Source organism: Xiphophorus maculatus, chromosome 17 (assembly GCF_002775205.1).
Source record: "Xiphophorus maculatus strain JP 163 A chromosome 17, X_maculatus-5.0-male, whole genome shotgun sequence".
Lineage (NCBI taxonomy): Eukaryota > Metazoa > Chordata > Actinopteri > Cyprinodontiformes > Poeciliidae > Xiphophorus > Xiphophorus maculatus.
In genome coordinates this window covers 5,904,357-5,925,853 of record NC_036459.1, presented here as the reverse complement: position 1 = coordinate 5,925,853, position 21,497 = coordinate 5,904,357, and the positions used below count along the sequence as shown (strand labels likewise).

The window sequence follows — 21,497 nt, the reverse complement described above, 5'->3', positions numbered from 1 at the left end:
CAGAAACAATGGAGCAGAGAGGGACAACTAGCGCCCCCCAGTGGCCGCCTGAGCCTGAAACAAGGCATGCAAACGGAAAAGGATTCCATCATTCAAAACTCTAAATAAACGAAAAAGTGAGTGAAAATAAAAATAGCTTTTTTAGTCAAGTAATAATAGATTTGTTGTGCCTAATTAATGAGGATAAATGTAAACAAACTTACTTTAAACATAAGGATAATAGCAAAAGGTAATCTCTAAAGTACAACTATAAAAATGGTACTTTGATATGACAAAATTGGATTCAAAAAAAGTGAGAAGACTGTTTAAAAAAATGACAATAATAGATTAAAATACACTCTATTTACAGTAGTCTAAAAACTGAATGCCCCAAGTTTAATGGAAAATAAAACGGTATTGATAAGATATGTTTTATCACCAGTTGCCAATAACGTCTTGGGACATTGTCTCTTTTCACATGAACATTTGCTACATTATATTTTCTTGTACTGGAAGTATTTCTGCCTGATCTAATATTGACTTTTGTTTTAGCTGTCACAAATAAGACCTCTATATAGAGTGCATTAGTCTGCAAAGACCACAGAGTCTGTATCTGCAAGGTGTCCAGGTCCTGAAGGGGCATTTTTGGCCAAATGTCCCGACTTTTAATTCATCCAGCTGAAGGACAAATTTCTAGAACTAGAGTTTGCAACCTGTGGCTCCAGAGATCTTCAGACCCTTCACTGTGGAGTCAACAATCTCCTGATGAAAAATTTACAGTTCAGTTGGACTATTTGGTGCTTTCACAAAAAGTTCTTTCTTTTAAAGGTTATTGTTAACTGGACAGATGATTCCATATAATTCCATCTTTTATAAACTAAGTTTGTAAAAGCCACAGGGTACATTTCCCCCTCTTTTGTTTCTTTAGGAACATTTCCTGTAAACACAATTCATTATAAATGCCTTTGAAAATTAGAAATATAAATTTTACATTTACATAGAGACAATAAGGACCCAATAAAATGAAATTCATGGTTAAAATATAAGTAAATTTTTCTTGAAACTAGAAACTTCTAAGACAAGTGCAATCATTTCTAGTAGATAATTTATTTGTGAGTTCATGTTACAGAATCTGAAAAAGCTTGAAACTTGCTTTCATTTTTGTCCAGAACAAAAAGTATGGAAGACAGAAACATGAACATGGAAAACTATATTATTTTGTGAATTTTTTTTCTTTTATTTTCAAAAGGATAAATCTTTCAGTACATAATTAATGCAGTGGGTATACGTTTATATTTACATCCTTTATCTTATGATTAGACATAAAACCATTTAATTTTCAAATTTTACTAATCAATATTCTCTTTCCTACCAATTGAAAGCCAATCAATAAGAAAAAAACAAGAACTGCTTTACTGTTTAGTCACCAAACAACTTTAAATTCAGATTGAACTAGATGCATGGCTTCCATATTGGATGTACGTGTAATTTTTTATTTTTATTTTTGCAGTTTTGCACAGATGATCGTTCCAGCAACTCAAAGAAGGTGCAAATTGAAGGAAAGCTTCGGGTCAAAAATCACTCCATGGCTTTTCAAAACATTGGAATTAGTTAGTTTCTTTCAGTTTTATTTAGGTGTCATTTGTGTAGAAATGAAATTGCATAATGTGTTTGATGATGTATGTAGAATGATACAGAGGGGATCCAAGTGAATATTCATGTGTGATACTACAACTGATTCTGGAAGTAGTGGGTGATTTGCTGTGAACCAACACAAAGTGGAATCAATCGCATACATTAGACTTGTACCAATTTCAATTCCAATGAAATTTCCTAGTCTGTGTGCTGAATGGAGAACTGAGACTTAGTATAGAGATAAAGCCATTAACATGCAGGTTGTTTAAAGCAGTTTAATTGCTGTGATTTATTCTAAAACCAAACAGAAGTACAGTATCTTATGATAAAAGGAGCCCTTTTCTTCCTTTCAAACAGGTTTAAGCATAATAAGTTGAATTAAATGTTTTTGAAATTTTGTTAAAGACCCAGGAAACTGATTTATGAACTTAAATATAGTTAAATTTAGTTCATCAGTGCTACAAACAATTTTTTACAGTCATATGGAGAATTTCCACTTTTAGTCATAATGTGAAAATTCCGACTTCGCAGTCAGAAAAATCTAAAGTTGGACTCATCGCTCTGAAAGTGGGAGAAACGGTGATTGTCTGCAGTTAGGGTGTATTACTTATGGAAAGTAAACCCTAAAACTATGTTCGTAAGAGATATGGCTACTTTGGTGCTGCTATGTTGAAATCCTAAGCTCTCCAACTATGTATCCCCGGGTGTGATGTGGAACGCAGCTCCAATTTCCAACTTCTGACGTAAATGGATTGCAGCAATATCTTCAAATAAGAGCCAACTTGCTAAAATTTGATTTCACAGGTTCACAAATTTGCAGTGACATTCACTTTACTGGACTAAATTGACACTTTGATAGAGATGCTAACATTATGGAAACATGACAGTTACAGAAAACCATTAGACATTAAAATTCTTCACAGATCATACGCAAAAGACTGTAGTTTTTGAACAGATCTACAAAGTTAATCCAGCCAAAGGCACAGTGGTGATGTAATAGTTTAACATTTGAAAACACAGAAAATTACAAACAATTATCAAAATAGTTTGAGGTTTGTGCTTAAAAAATAAATGTAAAGTTTTAATTTTATAATTACTTGTTTGTTTTACCCAGATTTCAAATATAATAAAACAAGATAATATCACATTAGGGACAAAAATGCCTCACATATTTAGTGATTCAACATAGAAAAATACTTCAGCTTGAAAAGATCTGTATAATGTAGAGTCTTTAGAAAACTACTGATCACATAGTGCAAGGAAAATCTCTCACGGCTCAGCAGTGTTAACGCTTTAAATAATGAACTGTGTGCGCCTGTGTGTGTGTCAGGCGACACTCTGCCTGTCACTGTCTCTGCTGTGCGTTGCGTCCCCTGAGCAGTGTTGCGAGAAGTCCAGAAAGATCCCGTCTGGTTCCAGCTCTGAGTCCAGAGACTCCGTGTTGTGGTCCGCCGTCATCTCTATGCTGGACGCCGGACTGGGATCAGAACTCGTGTCTTGTGCAAGAACCTTGGAGGATGATGGAGAGTCAAACTCCAGTGAGTCAGTACAATGAGCGTCCTCAGCTGGAGACGGATCAGGGAGGATGCTGGGAGAGGGCTGCTGTGGTTTGAGAGGGTGGAGCATGGAGGGGCTGTCATTGTCTCGGAGCTGGAGGTCTTGACTGGATGTTAAAGTGTCTGAACAAACAGTTATAGAGATTATGTTATAAGCAGATGATTTTCTGTTTTTGCTGAAAGAGAAACCTTAATGATAGGTGCTTCATAAAGATATTGACACCCATTGAAGTCTTTCCAAAATATATGAAAGTACAACACACAGTAGCATAACAATGGAAGGTAAACGGTACATGATTTTCAACTACTTTCACAGCTAAAATCCAAAATGTTAGGCAAGCATTTGCATTGCGCTCCCTTTACTCTGACACTCCTGAAAAAAATCCACAACCTATTCACTCAAAACCCAAAATGAGAATAATTTAATCAAATGCAGCTATTGAGTGAAGGACCCAGAGGCATGTCAGAGAAATTTAATGAAAAATAGAGAACGCAACACTGTTCAGGCATACATCTGCTGTAAAATGTCCAGCAGTCAGGTCATAAAACAGCTGGAAACTAGCAATCGGGCCCAAAATCTGGATGTAGTAATGGACTCAGAACTGAACCATCAGACACACATAAAAACAATTTAAAAGGTTATCACCTGAAGAACATTTCCCAGATTAAAGGACTAATGTCCCAACAAGATCTTGGAACATAGAAACTCATCCATGTGTTTATCTTTATTCAAACTGATTACTGCAGTAGTGTCTTTACAGGTCTGCTTAAAAAGTCACTCAGACAGCTGCTTGTGTTCTCACTAAGCATGGGAAAATAGAGCACATTAAGTCCTACCACTGGCTCCCTGTAGCTCAGATAACAGACGTTAAAATATTTTTGATAGTATAAAAATCCCTGAATGGGCTGGCACCAAAATGTATTAGAGATCTGTTGGCATTGTATTAACCTTACAGACCTCTCAGCCTCTGGTTCTAGTCTTCTCAGCATTCCCACTCAAAACCAAACATGGTGAAGCAGCATTCAGTTTTTATTCTCCTCTAACCTGGAACAAACTTCCAGAGAATTGCAAAACACTGAGTTTCATTAAGCCTCTAGATCTCGAAATCTACTCCAAAACAGTTCCAGGTGTAATTGCAGCAACAGTTGGCTCTACAAAGTAACATAACATAATATCCCAATTAAGCACATTGGAGTTTGTGGTTTTTACATGACAAAGTGTTGGTAGGTTGAAGGGGTGTGATTGCTTCTGGGAAGCACAATAAAGAAAAAATAGGCAACTTCTGTTTGGTTTACCTGTCAGTGCAGCAGAGGTGGTTGACGCTGTGGAGGAGTTTGAAACGCTGGTGTCATCAGTCATCCTGGCAGCGCATTTATTCATTGAGCTGCTCTCCTCCATGCAAGATGACATCTCACAGACGGAGTGGCGTCTGATGCCCGTGCTGCCACCTGAGGATGAGTCTATGTCATACTCAACAACAGGAGTCAGCATGGGAACGTTGTAGCTCTTAGAGCGGACCACTGGATTCTTCATAGTGGGAAAGCTGTGTGTTTTGGGAGCCCTTGAGTACTGCAACTTCTTTTCTACAGTGAATGAGGAAAATGAAGACATTTTGTATTACAGAATATATAGCGCCGTGGAAAAGAGCAGAAAAACACAAAAATACCTAACAAGCAGGATGAGCAGTGCAAATTGGAGGATTCGTCTCTGGAGTATAAACCATGAGTCCCCAGATATGGAGAGACTACCTTCTGGATGAGAGACTCCAGACGAAGGTAGTCGTCTGTTACACCTTTGGATTCATGGACTCCCTGGGTCAAAGACACACAAAGCCAAGTCAGAAAATGTACAAAGCAATAAAACATTTTGAGGTAAAAGAATAAAGGCAGAAATGTGACTTCCTGGGGGGTCGCGCAATCTTCTTAAAAGAATAAAAGCATCAGAAATGTCTTTTGGGTCTTAGTTTAAAGCATGACATTTATGTCTGAGCTGTACATTGTCCCTTTCTAAACAAAGTTTATTAATATGATTATAACAAAACCTGCAAAAAAAAAAATCACGACTGAAGCCTTGACAGAATTTAATATTTTTGATTTGGTTTAGCCAATATCAATCATGGTAAAAACAAAAGCATTAGCAGTAATCATAATCATAGAGACATTTTTTATTTTTTTAAAAAAAGCAACATATAACTTCAACACCAAAGATAAAGATTAATGCACCAGATAAAATATGACTAATGGTTTTATTTTTATTCATAATAAATGTACTTCAAGTAGTATAGTGCCCTCTTATGGAGAAAAGTAGACACTACGATTTAACTGGAAACTGCAACCTCTGGGATGTTTGGCTCAATGAAAGAATAAAACAAGCAAACAAATTTATTTTGCGGGACTTAGAAGCTTGGCCAAAAAGTTAAGCAATAATGTAAAGTTGATTCTGTTGCTGATTTCAACAATAATCATAAAAACCATTGAAGGAATGGGACAAAAATTCTCACATTTAAACCAGGCTGCCGCTGCAGAACTGAACTCCCTGAGAAAATCAATCAAGTTTCTATACTCTGAATCACTGAGCTGCTGCTTGAAAACCACAAAGATCAAAACCACATGAGTAGAGCACACGTCAGTGAACTGGCGTCATGTGGTTTTAAAAAATAAAAAGAAAATTACCATCAGATGTGAACAAGGAGAAGCAAAGACAATTAGACCTAAACATTTTGCTCCTTTTCCTTCCTTTCTTCCGTCCCTTGGTTTTACAGTAAAGCAAAAAGGGATTAAGCAAAAATACACGCTACTTTCTATGTGTGTCTACCGTTCTGCCTGGATGCCTGTGACCTCTGTGTGTGAATGTAGAAGAAGCAGATTTGGGTCAATGAGTCACTACATGTTAACCCAAACACAAAGGGATACAGACACTCATACATGCACAGAGAACACAGGAGATATTTAATACTCAAACATGGTTAGTTGCCAATTAGTTGAACCCACCACAGCTAAATGATCCTCAAAGAAGAACTTGGCAGGAAATGCAACGTTGAACACAAAACGGTAACTTAAAAACCAAAATTATTAACGTAACCAAGGGGGGAAATTATTTATTACCTCCTCAGGGGCTGACCTTTTTGTTTAACTTTAACACTTACTACTATTTCACAATGGTAAGACTTAACGTCGTAATACTCAAAGCTGACAAAATGAAGAAAAAAGTTACAATTTTCACAGAGTAGCAGAACATTAATGAAAGTGACTTTTGTATAACCACTTCAGAAAACATCAGGCCAAATCTATTTATACTTAAGAAGACATTTTAAAAGTTCTTGGCAGAGGAAGGAAGCCGTAACAAACGTCTTTAAAGTCCCCAGAACAACTGGAGACGCACTAATAAATGCCTGAACCAATTCAGACATTGACTTATCAGAGAACAGTCACTAGATAAAGTAAACTCCACTTCTGCTGAAGAAACACCATCAAACCAGACTGTGTTATAATACAAACAGCCAGAAGAAAAATATCAGCTACAACCTATAAATTTAACCATTTTAACAGCAAACTAACCACATAGTTAGCATTAGCTTTAAGCTAAAATATAATATCCAGTTCGCATTTTACCTGATGAAAAACAAAGGAACTCTTTACAATTTTGTTGAAGAAATGTATTTCTTTTAAAGCCTTCCTGATTTTTCACCAACACTGAAAATTCTCCTATGCATTTTACACCAAAGCTCACTTTTCCTTTAGTCTTTTCTAGCTTTATTCTGAGAAACAACAGTTTTCTGCCATCTTCTGTGTTGCAGTGTTACAAATCTTTTAACATGCAACACAAGTTGTACTGGTCATTGCATGACAATGAGCAGTTCAGTCAAAGGGGGTGGTGGTTTCCCTCAAGGCTTAAAACAGAATGGGCAAGTAGTTCAGTTTTTAGAATAAAGGCTCAGTAAGTTAAAAAAAAAAAGATTTTTATATAGTATTTGTAAACGTTACCTAAGAGTGTAAAATGATAGCTTTATAAACTCTAATGTGAAAACAAATGCGTAAAACTTTATGAAGAATTGCCTCCCGAAGTGGAAAAAAAATTCCCAATAAAAATACTTCTGAAGCAGTTTTCAGTTGAGTTGCTTCAGTTCCAAACGGTTGTCCTTACTCAGCAAGCTGCCTCCAGAGTACCACCACCCTGCTCGACTAGGCACAACGCTCTTTTCCTGAAATGCAGAGCTACTTTAACAGCAGATGCAACAGGACACACACCTTCCACAGAGATACACTTTTGTCTCATCAGTCCTCAGTAATGGGAGATCTGAGACAGGCCTTTAAATTCTTGTTGTTCCCGAGTCTCTTATTGTTCATCAATGAACACCAGCGTCAGTCCTCTAAGGACTAGATAGATTAAATTCAGTTAATAGTTTGAGGAACTTCTACTTAAATTTGTAGAGCACTTTAATGGTGCAAAACCACAATGAAAAACCACAAATTTAACTCAACTACAGTGTCGAGTAAGCCACTTGTGACACCATAAAAGGAACCTGTAAAATTGGCTTAAATTGTAACATTTAACCATAGAAATGTTTCCAAAATGTTTACTGCACATATGATTTAATTATGCAGCTTCATCTGCTTTTGGGGCAAAGCTCATTTAATGTTTTTTCTATATTGTACATATGAAGCAAAGGTCAGAAAAGCTAAGGCTTATGCTGACAGTTGTTCTGGTTTTGTGAAGTTGTCATTGCTTTAGTGTAAACATGGATAATTCCCTGCAGGGAGGGTGCAGAGGGGACTAAATGGTCATGGGAAGACAACTCTACTCCGTGTTCACACTGAGATTACTTCCTCTGAGATCTCTTTGAAAGAAAAAAAACAAAAACTCTCCCTCATCCTCTAACCCAGTGGTTCCCAAAGTGTGGGGGGCACAGAAAGCGGTATGGATGAATGAAAAAAAAAAAACAACCAGTTACACAAAAGTGTTTCACTGGACAGATGGTTTGTAGTGTGTTTTGCTGCAACTTGAAGTGTGAAATAAACTTCAGTGGAATTTGAAAACAAAATATGCGTATAGGTTTATGTCTGGTTGAACGATGTGTGTGCTCAGTTTATTTTTTTCCTTTTTTGGAGGGGATTTTATTGTAATTCATAGGGGGGCCCAGAAAATCTTTGGGAACCACTGCTCTAACTTCTGCTCTTCTTCTCAAAAATATTATTTAGTCCTCTTCTCCTTCTCGCACGGCTGAAACTTATTTTAAAATAAGGTTTCGCAGGGGTGGAAGAGACAAGGAAAGAAGAAACCTGTAGTATCATCAGCATTTGAATGATGGAGGGGGGAACTCTGGCTCGAGGTCGAGACAATGCCTCATCCAGTTTCAGGTTGAGGGTGATGATGTTCCTGAAGTGGAGGAGAGCAAGTTGACGCACTGAAGGCTCCTTTCCCTATTCAAACAAGCAAAAAATAATAATAATTAAAAAAAAAAAGAAACTTTTACAACAGTAAGGCTGTCATTAGAAGGGGGCATGTGCATGTGTGAGAATTTGCATACCTGCACAGGGTAGAAGATGGCCTGCAGTATGGACAGAACATCACAGAAGAAGAAATCCCACGTGTCTGCCAAAGAGTCCAACAGCTTCTGACCTTAAGGTAATAAACGTGCAACAATGTAAGTTACGCATCAAAGTAAGAAAGTGAAATTATTTTTGCATGCTAAGTTTTTATTATTTTCTGCTTTCTGCATGCACACTACATTATCTACTTTGAGATTGTGTGCTACATTGTGCTGCTCTATCACATAAAATCCCCCCCAAAAACACAGAATATTGTGGTTTCAAAGTGACTAAGTGCAGAAAAATTCAAAAGATATGAACATATTTGCAAGACACTGTACCTCCCACTCCTACGTACATAATTTTACTTTCGGGCACTTTAGGTCTAGTCAGAACAAAAGGTCTGTATGTTTCTGTGGTTTGACTTATCCTAAATTTCTCACCATCTAGATGTGGTACTGACGTAAAAGGATCATTTCCTGCCTATGTTTCTGTGACAACAGTGCTGAAAGTCACAGCCGGTCTCTTCCGAGTGTGAGATTTCTGTCAGTTTCAAACTGCTTCAAATTTACTCTGCATATTATCCAGAAACAAAAGGAACAAAGGCCTTTTGTTTTATGTTGCTCCTGTCTTTTCAAAGTCTTTGAAGTAACTCTGTGTTTGTGTCGGGAAATGTCCTTCATTAAAATTCACCAAGGAGAGATAAAGCCATACACTCCCAGTTCAAACTAATGTTTAACTCATGAGGTAAACTCAGCATCTGGCATTGTAGTCAATAATTATTTTTCCCTGCCAGTCCTTATCTGAGACCAAACAAGATAAAACACTGATCTTGGAGTTTCCCTGAAATGAATCAGGGCTACGGTGAATATTGTTAATCAAAGCAAGAAGACACAGATGTCTTACGATGGAGACAACACTTCCAAAAAACTTTCAGGCAGAGACTTTCTGTTTTATAGGTATTTGTACTGTTGTTCTCCAGAAGTTATGCAAATGATCAAAATCTTGACAGCTTTATTAATTAAAAGAAAATAATAAACCTTTGCTTTAAAGGTTTTAAAGCGGGTCTTGCACCCAAATAAATTTGATTTCCCAATCACATTTGTTGAGGTGCAAACTTTCATAAATTATTCCTTAGTATTGATGAAGTATAAGTTCTAAGTAAAACAATCTGCCAATAGAACAAGGCTTTTGAGCCAATAAAACACTAAAACAACTTCAGTCATCGAAGAAAGGTGTGACGGCTAACTAAAAATGTCCCAATTACATTCGCAAAGCTTTTTGAACGAGTGTAAAAATGGTGTTCAAGCTGAAGTTCACCCTTTCTTGAAGCTTTTCTTTTTAAGCTCTAAAAAATGAGTCTTTAGTGACTATTTTCAACAAACAAATGATTCTAAGAATGTGTCAAATTCTAAAAGTCTATTTTTTGTGTGTTTTTTTAAATTCAACCTCACCATCTGTAAATGTCGTAACTCGCCAATCAAAAGGTGAAAGTGACGATATGACATCTATCCGTTCCGTGATGCCCGTCGCTGAACTCTACTAACTGCAATGCAAGTGCTTGAAGTTTTCAGAAGATAGAAATTTGGTCTATAGTTGTAATAGATACATCATTATGTTCAACTAGAAGTGGTTTGCACCTTCATAGAAGCGAATCTTGTCCCTCAGTATGACCATGCCTTTGGTGAGGAGCTGATTCTGCAGGTACTCTGTGAAGAAGGAGCCCAGCTCAGTCTTCAGGAGCTGCCTATAAAACGCAGATACACAAGGGCTTATGAAGCATGAAGTGACACACACATCATCACTGGTTGGTTCTTATTTTAAAAACAAACCAGATGGAAAAGCAAACTGCTATGTTTAAACAACAACAGTCTCAGGAAATTAGGAGAGACGTCCACTTTGTGTTCAGCAGCTAAAGCGCTATCCCAAAAGTCCCTGACAAATGGAGAACATGGGCTCAGAGAGATAAATATGGTGGCTAAACTGCTCACATGTGAAATCACTGTTCAAACACAGCATATCTGGCGACTATAAAATCTTTATTGAAACTGTCATATGGCATAGTTACGGCCATGTTTTAAAGCCTTACAAAAGCATTCATAACCCATGGACATCTTTGTATTTTCTCATCTTAAAACCACCAGTTTGATGTATTTTTGCTTCAACAAATATGACCAATATCTATGGTTTTCAAATATTTTTATAAATCAAAATCTGAAAAGTGTGGCAGACACATGTCTTCTGACTGACCAGATTTTCTGACGGCACCAACAACATTATTGCCAATCAGGATGATGTGCTCAAGGTGATTTGTTAACAGAACTGTAAATATTTATTTAAAAAAAAAGTGGTCATTGAGTTATGTAACGGAGTAGAAAAAATATACTGGAAGCTTATATTCAACCGTCTCATTTTTAAACATCCAGCCACAGTTGAAATATCCATCAACACCAAGCCATGCTTTTGGACTGTGGGAGGATTCCAGAGTTCACAGAGAAAACCCACATGTCCCCAGGGAGAACATGCAAACTCCATTCAGAAAAACCACCGGCTGGGATCTGAACTCAGGACCTTTTTGTGATGATACCAACTGTGAAGCCCCTCCTCTACTGGGATAAAAAGGTACCATGAAAAGAGGTCAAATGTTAAAGCTGTAATTGCTATAAACATGTTTAACTTGCCGGTTTCCATTGGGCCTTCACAAAACAGCTGCACTAATAATGAATTAAACTACAATCTATTTACAAATTATTTGACACATACAGGCAAATAGTGGCACTGGATTTTATTTAGGGATATACAAATAGTAAGGATTGTGTCACTTTCCTTCTAATTCACAATTATGTACTACTCTCTATTGATCAATAACATAAAAAATACATTAAAGTTTCTAATCTTATAAAAAGCTGATTCTAAGCTGTTTCCAAGAAGAACAGACGTTGCTCTGACTATTGTGCGTACCTGTATGTTACTGCTGTCAGAGAAAACCTGTTTGTGTGCTTTAATATTTACATGACACAGTTTTGACAAAACTATGTAAGCAGCCCTCAGGTACACTGAAAGTAAACAGCAGTGACCCCTGTGTAACCTTAACCTGTCTGTTCCCATCGGATCAAATAATCATAAGGTGTTTCTTTTTCAGTGGGAGCAACTACTGTTATCATGAATGTGCAAATGTCTGAATAAAGAGTTGAGGGCAACACCAATGTAATTCAGTAAATGTATGTTAAATAAAAATCTGCCACAATTAAAGAAGCGCAGCATGCTTGCGATAGAGGGCTATACCTGACGCCTTCATTCAGGGTGTAGAGCTCATTTTCTCCCAGGTCTTTCCTCTGGAAAACCGAGACCACTGCATTGTGGATGCTGAAGACAGCAAGTAAAAAAAATATTTAGACCAATTGCCACAAGCTGAAGGCCATTCAAGTGTCATCAAACTGTTGCTGAGAAAAATCACGCCTGGCTGAAAAGTTTCCAACATCATGAACTTTTGAGGTTAGAGGTTGAGGTCCAACAATTCTCGGTATACGTTGGAGAACAAAATTGTGTCCCAAATAATAACAAAAACAAGGCATGGAATATTTTTACATGTTGCTTAGTTGTCTATACTTGCCTTTTCTCTCTCTCTCTGCAAATAGAGCTTCACACATGTCGAAGTAACAGAGTAAACATGATGAATATCTAATGCGCTGACCTGTTCCAGGTGGCGTTGGCACCGGCCCTCCTCTGCTGAGTCTCTTTGTTCCTCCCACACTCCTCTGACGGCCCCCCAGCTGTCCCTCCTTTCTCCCCACCTCCTGGTGAACTTTTTGCCTGCGAGAGGTCAGTGAGGCTGGAGGATGAGCTGGTGCCCAGCCACAGTTTGCTGTGGAGGCTCCTTGAGATCCAGCAGGAAGGAAACAAAAAACAGATAAATTTATGGACACGAGTAACCACGGTTATAGACGGATTAGATTGCAAGCTGACACAGTTACCAGGGATAAATCGTGACGAAGCAAAGACTGATTTATTTGGTTGAGCGAAGTACTGTGTTTGGAGAAGTCGAGGTAGTGGTAGCATCATGCTGAGTGCCTGTTTAGGTGCCAGCAGTCTGAGTGAAATAATGATTAGCGACTATTTCCAAACTCTCCAACTTTAGCAGTAATAAGGCTAATAGTTTTTTTCTGCGAAAAATCAAACGGTGCTGAGAAAATTCTTTTGAAAAAACTTACAGTTCTGTTGGTTCAACCGATTAAAACACTTTAGGAAGTTTACTATGCTCTATTTATTTTTTAAAGGAAAGAGTCAACTACATTAAAAAGTTGGGAGCCAGCTTGGCAGTTATTAAAGGATGGTTGATACTGGTAACTTTGGGACTGGTTTAAAACTCAAAGGACATCGCTTTGAAGGACAAACAGACCAAACAAATTAATCAAAACCTTTCGAAAATTATCCAAGACGTTCAGAAGAAAGTACGGAGTGTGCAAACAGGAGAAAGTCGAGTATCTTAAGTGGAGCTTGAAAAGTGTGAGCCGGACTCCCCTTTCCCAGTTTTTAAAACTTCCCAGCTCTACTCGTCCCGACCCACTCTACCCCTCTGTCCCTTTGCCAGTCTGTCAGCTCGGTGGCCATGTGACCATGAGAGCTTTTGTGCCAGGCGAACAAAACAACCCTTTGAGGTTCAAGGGCTGCCCAAGAGGGAGGGAAGAGTTTAAAGGTGACACGTTTCACTCCATCTATCTCTCTGTCCATCTGTGAGCAGAACTCAGAGAAGAAAGAAGCTGGACTCAAGCAGCTTTACTCAAGTCAGTTTTGTTGTTAAAGGCTGTGGATCGGTTTGCGTTTTAAAGGATGCACCAACATTTTTAAAGGGTACAGATTAAACTTACTGATGTTTTCCACTATGGGGTTCCAACAGATTCAAGTTCTTTTAATGAGAAACTGACCTGTATTTTTTCTGGCCACATGCAGAAGAGTTAATGCAGCAAAACCCCTCCCCTACCTGTTGCTGTGCACTGCCACTCAACTAATTGAAATATGTTTAAAGCAATTTTTCTCAGCTACAGGAAAGATGAATTCAGCTGTTTAGAAATAATTACATAAAAACGCCTGCAAGGTTTTTTTTTGCTACACACCCAGAAACATTTGTGACAATAAATAGTGAAGTTACACAAAGCTATGTAAAATACAAGAAAATGAATAAGCATGTGGAGGAAAAGGAGAGAAGGTGTGCTGCTGGTCCGTCTAACAACCTGGATCTTAGTCCACATAAATAGGTCGCTGTGGGAAACAGGAGCCGTGTGCATGTTTGGACCCAGACTAGACTCGGTAAAGCTTCTCAAAAAAGATGTTACAAAGTCATGCATACAGCTACCATGACTTTGCACACTTCGGTTTTGTCAAGCTCAGAGAATAAATAGATACCAAGACTGAAAATAAGCATGGAGTTGCTCTTGCTGTCTAGACATGTTATCTGAGCTAGGGGAGAAAGTGTCTTTTTCTGGATTTGCAAAAGACAAAAGCTCTGATGTGAGCAGGAAGCGAAACGCATCTGAGTTTTTGGCCCCTGTTCTGCACAGGAAGGCTGCAGTCTAATCACCGAACAAAGGAAGAAGAAGAGTGAAAGCACGAATGAGGTCATCCAGGAATGCATGTGCATTAATGTGCATTATTGAGCTTTGTGCGTCCACGAGGACAGAGACAGCGGGAGCTGAGGTGAAGCTGAATTTGAATGTTTTCTGAGGAGTGTGTTTGTGGTCTCACCTCCTAAATGAGCCCTCTCGCTCCATGTTAGCCCCGGCAGATGGCTAACAACCGCTCCGCAACTGCAACCAGCGATCCAGCATCTGAAGGAAAGTGATCAGGCTTAAGGTACTCCTGCATGACATGTCACAAAAAAGGCACAGTTGTAAAAATATACATACATTTGTTTTCATTCTAATCTGCAGAAACAATGCGCATGGCAGGTTGCAAGGTTCTCCAGTGCAGATCTCCCTCACACGGCCACGACCGGCTAACAACACGCCGGATTCTAATCAAATTACAGTAAAGTGATTGAGACGGACATTTGATCCTGCCACAAACTCAGGTGCCCCCTGTTCGTTCGTGCACAGTCACACAGACAGAGTGGCACATACATTTCAGACAAATCTAGGCAGGTGAAACTGAGGCTTTTTTGCCCTTTACCATACATGTCTGGCTCCCTTTTTCTCAGGCCCCCAAAGTCTGTGTGACTACGTGTGAACCGCTTTACTGTTTCAGATGTGGCTTTAGATGTTTGGCTGCAAAGCATGCAAGCAAAACTTTCAGTAGAGACCTCAGGGCTTTATAAGAGAAGGGTGTTGTGGGTGTAACCTGCCTGGTGAAGCTGAGGTCAAGATTGAGGGTGATTAGAGTCTGTTTATATGAAAACTGTTATGTGTTTTCTTCAGTCTCGACCTGATGCCAGCACTTAGGTCCTTGCGAAAGCTATCTGAGGAGGCTGCTCAGGCATATCTGATTTGTGGTCAAAATAATAATAAGTGAAGTGCATGTTTTTCAAACCTCTACACAAATAAAAATCTGAAAAGTATTGTTTGTGCACTCCATAAATCTGGCCTTTATGGAGGAGTGGCAGGAAGAAAGCCACAAGAAATCATGGTTGTTATTTGCCAAGAGCCATGTGGGGGACAGAATGATGTGCTTTGGTCAGATGAGACCAAACCTCAATTTGCTGGCTTCCCTGATTAACGCTACCAGTGGTGGAAAACCACCGCACATTATCCTGAACACAACATTTCAATTAGGAGAAAGATGGATTCGGCAGCAACATGCACTATTGGTAGGGAAGTTAATCCAGATTTCTAGAAAAGAATCAAGTAATCCTAGAAGACAATCTGTTGCTGCAAAAATATTTCACACTTTCACCTTTCTATGGTCTCCAGATTTGCAAGGGACTGATCACATATGAAAAGCGCACTTTTCAGATCTTAATCAGCGAAACAAAGTGAATAACTTTTGTTTGTCCATTTTGTATCCTCTGGTTGTAACATGACAAAATGTGAACAAGTGGAAGGAGTATGTACTTGTACAAAGTACTGCACTGCTGAAAATGAACACCCATAATATGCTTCAACACACACCACACACACACACACACACACACACACACACACACACACACACACACACACACACACACACACACACACACACACACACACACACGCGCACACACACACACCATTCCACAGGCTGTCAGCCCAACAGGGAAATTATAACCCAGCACCAGACATGTGCTAAAATAAATGCCTGTAACTTGCAGGAGGTTGTTGTTTGTTTTACTGACATAAACCACAAGTTGGTGGTCCAGCTGTTAAAAACAGCAAACCATTGGTGTCTCTTTTTAAAATGACTATTGTGCTAGTCTTCAGGACTGACAGCGTCTATATGAGGCAGCTGCAGGCTGTACTAGAGTTTAAACACAATGTATAACTATATCTGCACAGTGCTGAGAATGTCCCTCAGGAAACGTCCAAATTACACTGTTGTGACAAACTGACAGTTCAAGTTTAGGCTAAATGTTTCCATGCTCACTTCTCTGCCCACTTTAATGAGCTAAAATAGCACAATGAAGCCAAATATTACCTTCAGGGTTTCGATAGCGCCTCTGAATGCGCGTGAAAAGGTCCAGGACGAAAAGCTCCGTTATAATATTCTGAATCTCCGCGCGCGCTCTACCGCGAGCCGTCAGCGCAGCTTTCACTGTCCGCGAGCGAGGAAGACAGGGAGGAAGTAAAAAAAAAATGAAAGAGAGAGAGAAACCCGAGAGGCGCGCGCGTGTGTGTGCGCTCGTGAGTTTTTTTTTTTACCCCTGTGGGTGAGATGGAGATGCAGACATGGTATAAATTAAGTCCAGTCTCTATTTGAGTTAGAATCAGACGCACAACAAGATAAAAGTCATTAATCGAATTAAAACACAGAACTGTAAAAACAAACTAATCACACCCCAGGTTTTAAAATCATCATGCAGCAGCGAGTTTCATTATTTATCGTCAATAACTCCTCAGGATCTCACATAGTAGTTGAGGATGTTTAGCCCACTCTTCTTGACGCCGTTTCAGTTGAGGTTTGTGGGTTTGCAGCTCCAAATCTCACATTTGACACCAGAATACTGAAAAACTGCAAAACAAGCACGTATTTAAGGCGCTTGTGATGAAATTTCTCGATTGAAATGTGTCCCTCTGCAAAAAAAAAAAAAAGAAAAAAGCTAAAAAAGAAACTTGTTGACTTGGAAACATTTCAGTTCTAAAAGTTTGGAAAAAATTATAACTTTGCAGCTAATTTTCTAAATTGTATATAATTTTGTAGATGAACAAAACTGGATACTTTCTAAAATGTTTCTCTTAAATTTGAGAAATTTACTGAGCGCGTTCAGTAAAAAATGAACATACATAATTTACGACAGGAAAATGACTCAAACTCACCTCAGAACGCTCCAAAGTGTCTCACAGGTCCATCCTGAGGGTTTGTTTAAAATTGTGCAGTTATTGGTGGTATTAAAAAATAATTAAAGGCCTGTGGATAGACCTGAACTACCCTACACAATCCTTTCAGATAAATAAAATTGAAAACAAAATGCTGTGATACTCACGAGTGTAACATTTAGGGGAAAATGTAATCTTGCTTAGATATTAATGAAACGTGGCTAACTTCTGTGGATCAGGTTATATTTAACTTGCTCCTCAGCAACAGAAATACTGACCTAGATTCTGGTATTTAGTTCAGAAGTGGAGGCCAGTAAACAACTTTCATTTTATCCACTGCAGTGAATGAGAACAGAAGGGAAAAAGTACAGAAACATCACCTAGTAGATAAAACTTACTGTGTTTAATCTGGCAAAATAGCTCTATGAGAATAAACTGTTTTGTTTTTTTTAAGCAGGAAGACTGGATGTCCTCTACCACTCTTTTGCATGAAGGCATCATGGCTGAGCATGCATGCATGCATGGCTGTAGTATGGGGGGGAAAGATGAGATCAATGCATTAACCACAGAGCTTGAGCTCACTGTCACACATCCCACAAACTGCATCTGCTCAGGCTGAACATGTTTCCAGCACCTCTGCTCCTCACCTACCAATAATGCATCACACACCCAAAGGCTAAATGTTTCCCTTCCCCCCTCGTGGACGTAATAAGGAACCTGTATATAGCGGTAAAGTGGACCGGTCAAGGACAGGCTGTTCCAAAGTTCCTTGGTTCATTTAAAGCCCTCACATGCACACACACACACACACACACACACACACACACACACGCACATGCACACGCACGCACACACACACATAAAACCAAAGAACCCGGAAAACCCAGTTTGCACATTACTCAGTGTTACATAAACAGCAGTATCTGGCCTACACAACAATGTTCAGACAAAGAAACAGCAGACATATTCACACAACATCTCAACCATCTCCGAGCTCTAAACGTCTGGAGTAAATGAGTGCTGGCAGTTTCTCATGCAGTGTTTGCTTTAGCAAATTTTCTACTCACAACCTCTCATGACCTGGACATGTGTTTGGACAATTTTATTTTCCACATTAAAGCGCAGGACCAACCTCTGTGCCTAAGACGACATAATAACTATGACATACTACTTGGACAGCCTCACCTCCTGGCTGTATAAATAGTAAAAAAAACATTAACCCGGACTACAAAAAGAACAACTAATTGACACTGATGATTATTTATTTACTATGACGTGAAAATAGAATTGCTCTGCCATTATCAGAGTCTTTTTATGATATGGTTTATGGCTGTCATTTCACAGATTTACTGCTCATTTTGAACCCAAGAACTTAACGAGCAAAGTCTTTAAAGTCTAGAGGGTTTTGGCCTGAATATGAACTAAAAGTGGTTGAAATTTGTTCAGCTGTGTTAAACGTAGACCCAAAGGACAAAATTGTTTTACAAACAATTTTCTTGCATACCAAGAAAAACTATTTATTACTACATATCCATAAGTTTGGTAAAGGAGATGAGCCTTTGCTCTCCGTGTCAAAACGCCTGCAGTGTCTGACTACAGGAGTTTTATCCAGGTCACCCAGTCAGAACAGCTTCAGCTCTGAAATAAACTCTTACACAAATGTATTCTATTGGATTGTTAACAATATTTTGTTCCGTGTTCCTCTACCCATCAGATGTGTACATAACTATACGAGATTCTAAAAACACTTATAAGAAAACTCTTCATGTTTATGCAGTATGGGGTCTCATGCTGGCTCTATATGACCCTGTTTTTGTCCTTGAGTGCATTTTCACACCACAATCTGGTTTGTTTAGCTACTTTTAAAATGAGTTTAAAGCACAATATTTGTAGTACGTAAACTTCTGGTTCTTTAAGAATTTACTTCTACTCATTTCTTGACTAGAAGTAAACCCTGATATTTTTGACATTTAGCAAATAAGTTTTCTTAGACATCTCTTTCCAAATACAGTCTGCAGACTTTCTTCAGCTCAATTTAGGCTTCTGTGCTACTAACTTGAAAAAAAAATAACAATGAAAAAATTCCCTCTGTGGCCAAAGAAAACAGCAGCAGGAGCTTGCAGCTACTTCCATACGGCCCTGTGCTGACCTGCAGCTTCTGCTCACAGAGCTACATGATTACACTAAACACCAAGAGGCTGCAACAGCACAGATATAGCAGGGAAAGCATGAGATTTTCCTACAGACCTCATCAATCAATCTGTTCTGTTCTCTGAAGAAGGATATCCACTTTGCAGAACTCAGACCATCACGTAACATTTGTGGCTCGTTAAAATTAAAATCACCTTTTGGTATCAGAACATTTTCTGTAAACTCAGAAAAAAAAAAGTTTTGCCTAAGTTGCCTTAGTTGCTTCGGTCTCTTCTCTTGGAATGATTTTAATTCAAAATGCAGGTTTCAAGCTGCACCTACCAACCCCGGCCTGAATAACAACTCCAACTCGTTTTCACCCTCGTTGTGGGTAAAAACGGGCGACCCGCTTCAGCTGCATCCAGGTCAGCTTTCTTCACATTTGGGTTGTGAGCTTAAATGTTTCATTCAATGGCAGCTGACAGACACCTGAAAAAATGCAGATAGAACAAGTGAGACTGATTTTCTTTTTAAGTTTAAAGGTTCTGAATGCTCGGCAGAAAATTAGACAAAGGTCTATTACTGCCTCCGCACTCCGTTTTTCTGGACTGTAACATAAACTAGTGATGGTTGTCGATACAAACCACCTTAAATGAGAACTAAGTTGAAGAGTGCTTAATTGTGTTTACTGTGTCTTGCAAAAGCAGTTTTCCACCTTATAAGCACAAATAAAAATAAAGGTGCACATTTGTATTCAGTTTCTTTACTGCAATACTCCTAAATAAGGTCCAGCCCAGAAGTCAGTTCATTAGTATATAGAGTCTGCAGGTAGTTATTTTATTTAAATAAAAAAGTGTCCAATGATCAAACCTGCATTATTCCTCCTGTTTAACAGATGAACGGGACCAACAAAGCTTTGAAAGATGATGTCTTTACTTGCTTTGCTTAGTACAGGTCGTTTTAAGTTTGACTAATCAGATGTCTTTACATAAAATCTGAGTTTTCCACAGTTCAGTTTTCATATCATAGCAGGGAAACTGCTCGATTGAATTTAAAAAAAAATTTTTTTATTGTTTTTGTGTTGCAGCAAGTCTCATTTTCCTTCCTCCTTTCCTTCCTCACGCCTCCCGTTTTACTGGGCAGGCCAAGCCATTCCCACCGTCTCCATGGCGACAGATAATAGGCAAAGATTCACACCTCACAACAAGCAGTTTCCTGATTACATGCGAGACGAGCTATTTTATGATACAACAGGATGCGGATAGTGACTTATGAGGTGAAGTGTGGCAGCGCAGCCATGTGGAGAGTTAGAGGTACTGCAACACCTATGTTAGGATTGTAGAAGCCCATTTCTGCCTGTTAAAGGGAACAGAAATTGTACAATTATAAGTTTTAAAATCATGTTTATGACGAATAACAAAATTATTGCCTTGAAAACTGACTATATTTCATGATTGATGGAGATGCTTTTCGGTGTTTAGGTCATAATTATGGTATTAGAGCTAAGATGGGATACTGTAAAACTCAGGTCAAAATGTACCTCAAAATATGAATATTGCTAGAACTTTGATTTTCTAAATAATGAATCGCCTCATGCAGAACAGCAAAACATTCGGCTGCTTTCATTCACCACACAACTTTCTGATTGTTTGTATGCAACTTTAAACGTGTTCTGTTGATTGTTGGTGTCAAAGAAATAATTCTGGTCAAAATCGAAGGATAAATTATGTCTTTATGAGTCGTGGCAAAGTTCTTTTTAACAAGACGCGTCTCAAATAGGCAGCCGCCATTTTGTTTAGAAACAGACTGACGTTGCAAAAAAACAGAATATGCTTTTAAAGTAATATAAATAGACTCACCTGTAAGGCTTAAGCTCATTCCAATTGTGCACTTATACATCATTGTGAGTAAAAAAACCAAACTTATTTGGTTAAAAACCAAGAGTTAATATCAATTTTACTTGCTAAAAACCATGCAGATCAAGTCCAGTCCTGAGCCAACATTCTGCTCAAACACACCTGAATACAATAAATGCCTCATTACCATCCCTCTAAAAGCTGAAGAACATGCTGGTGGGAAAACCCGGTGTGTTGGAGCAGGGATGAATTTAAATGTTGCATGATAGTAGTTTTAGATCAGTGATTGGACAACTGATGACAATAACAACACATCAGACGTCTTTTCAGAAGAAAATCCAACAAATACCACAAGTCTCATCTCTCCC

The 21,497-nt window shown here is 38.6% G+C and overlaps 1 protein-coding gene across 3 annotated transcripts; it reads right to left on the bottom strand.

Annotated features, from left to right (window-relative positions):
• Window positions 1–1,192: 1,192 nt before the first annotated feature.
• Window positions 1,193–16,458, bottom strand: LOC102224028 (proline-rich protein 5-like). 3 transcript variants are annotated; one of them, XM_023350459.1, is made up of 10 exons: window positions 16,305–16,458; window positions 14,442–14,555; window positions 12,394–12,585; window positions 11,985–12,065; window positions 10,340–10,446; window positions 8,699–8,790; window positions 8,451–8,591; window positions 4,838–4,982; window positions 4,467–4,754; window positions 1,193–3,293 (listed from the first exon to the last, which is right to left on the bottom strand). In XM_023350459.1, exons 2-10 carry the CDS (start codon window positions 14,465–14,467, stop codon window positions 2,941–2,943), a joined length of 1,425 nt encoding a protein of 474 aa, XP_023206227.1. In that variant the 5' UTR covers window positions 14,468–14,555; window positions 16,305–16,458; the 3' UTR covers window positions 1,193–2,940. The 3 variants fall into 3 exon arrangements, with proteins under 3 accessions (XP_023206227.1, XP_005814905.1, XP_023206228.1); XM_005814848.2 differs by having other exon boundaries at window positions 12,394–12,576; XM_023350460.1 differs by having other exon boundaries at window positions 14,442–14,524.
• Between the last annotated feature and the right edge of the window lie 5,039 nt (window positions 16,459–21,497).

Coding starts and splice junctions, on each gene's coding strand:
- LOC102224028 (XM_023350459.1), bottom strand. CDS start 14,467: ATGGAGCGAGAGGGCTCATTTAGGAG. Junction 12,586..14,441: donor CGAGAGGGCTCATTTAGGAG/GTGAGACCACAA, acceptor TCCTTCCTGCTG/GATCTCAAGGAGCCTCCACA. Junction 4,983..8,450: donor AAATGCTGATGATACTACAG/GTTTCTTCTTTC, acceptor TCTTTGACCCAG/GGAGTCCATGAATCCAAAGG.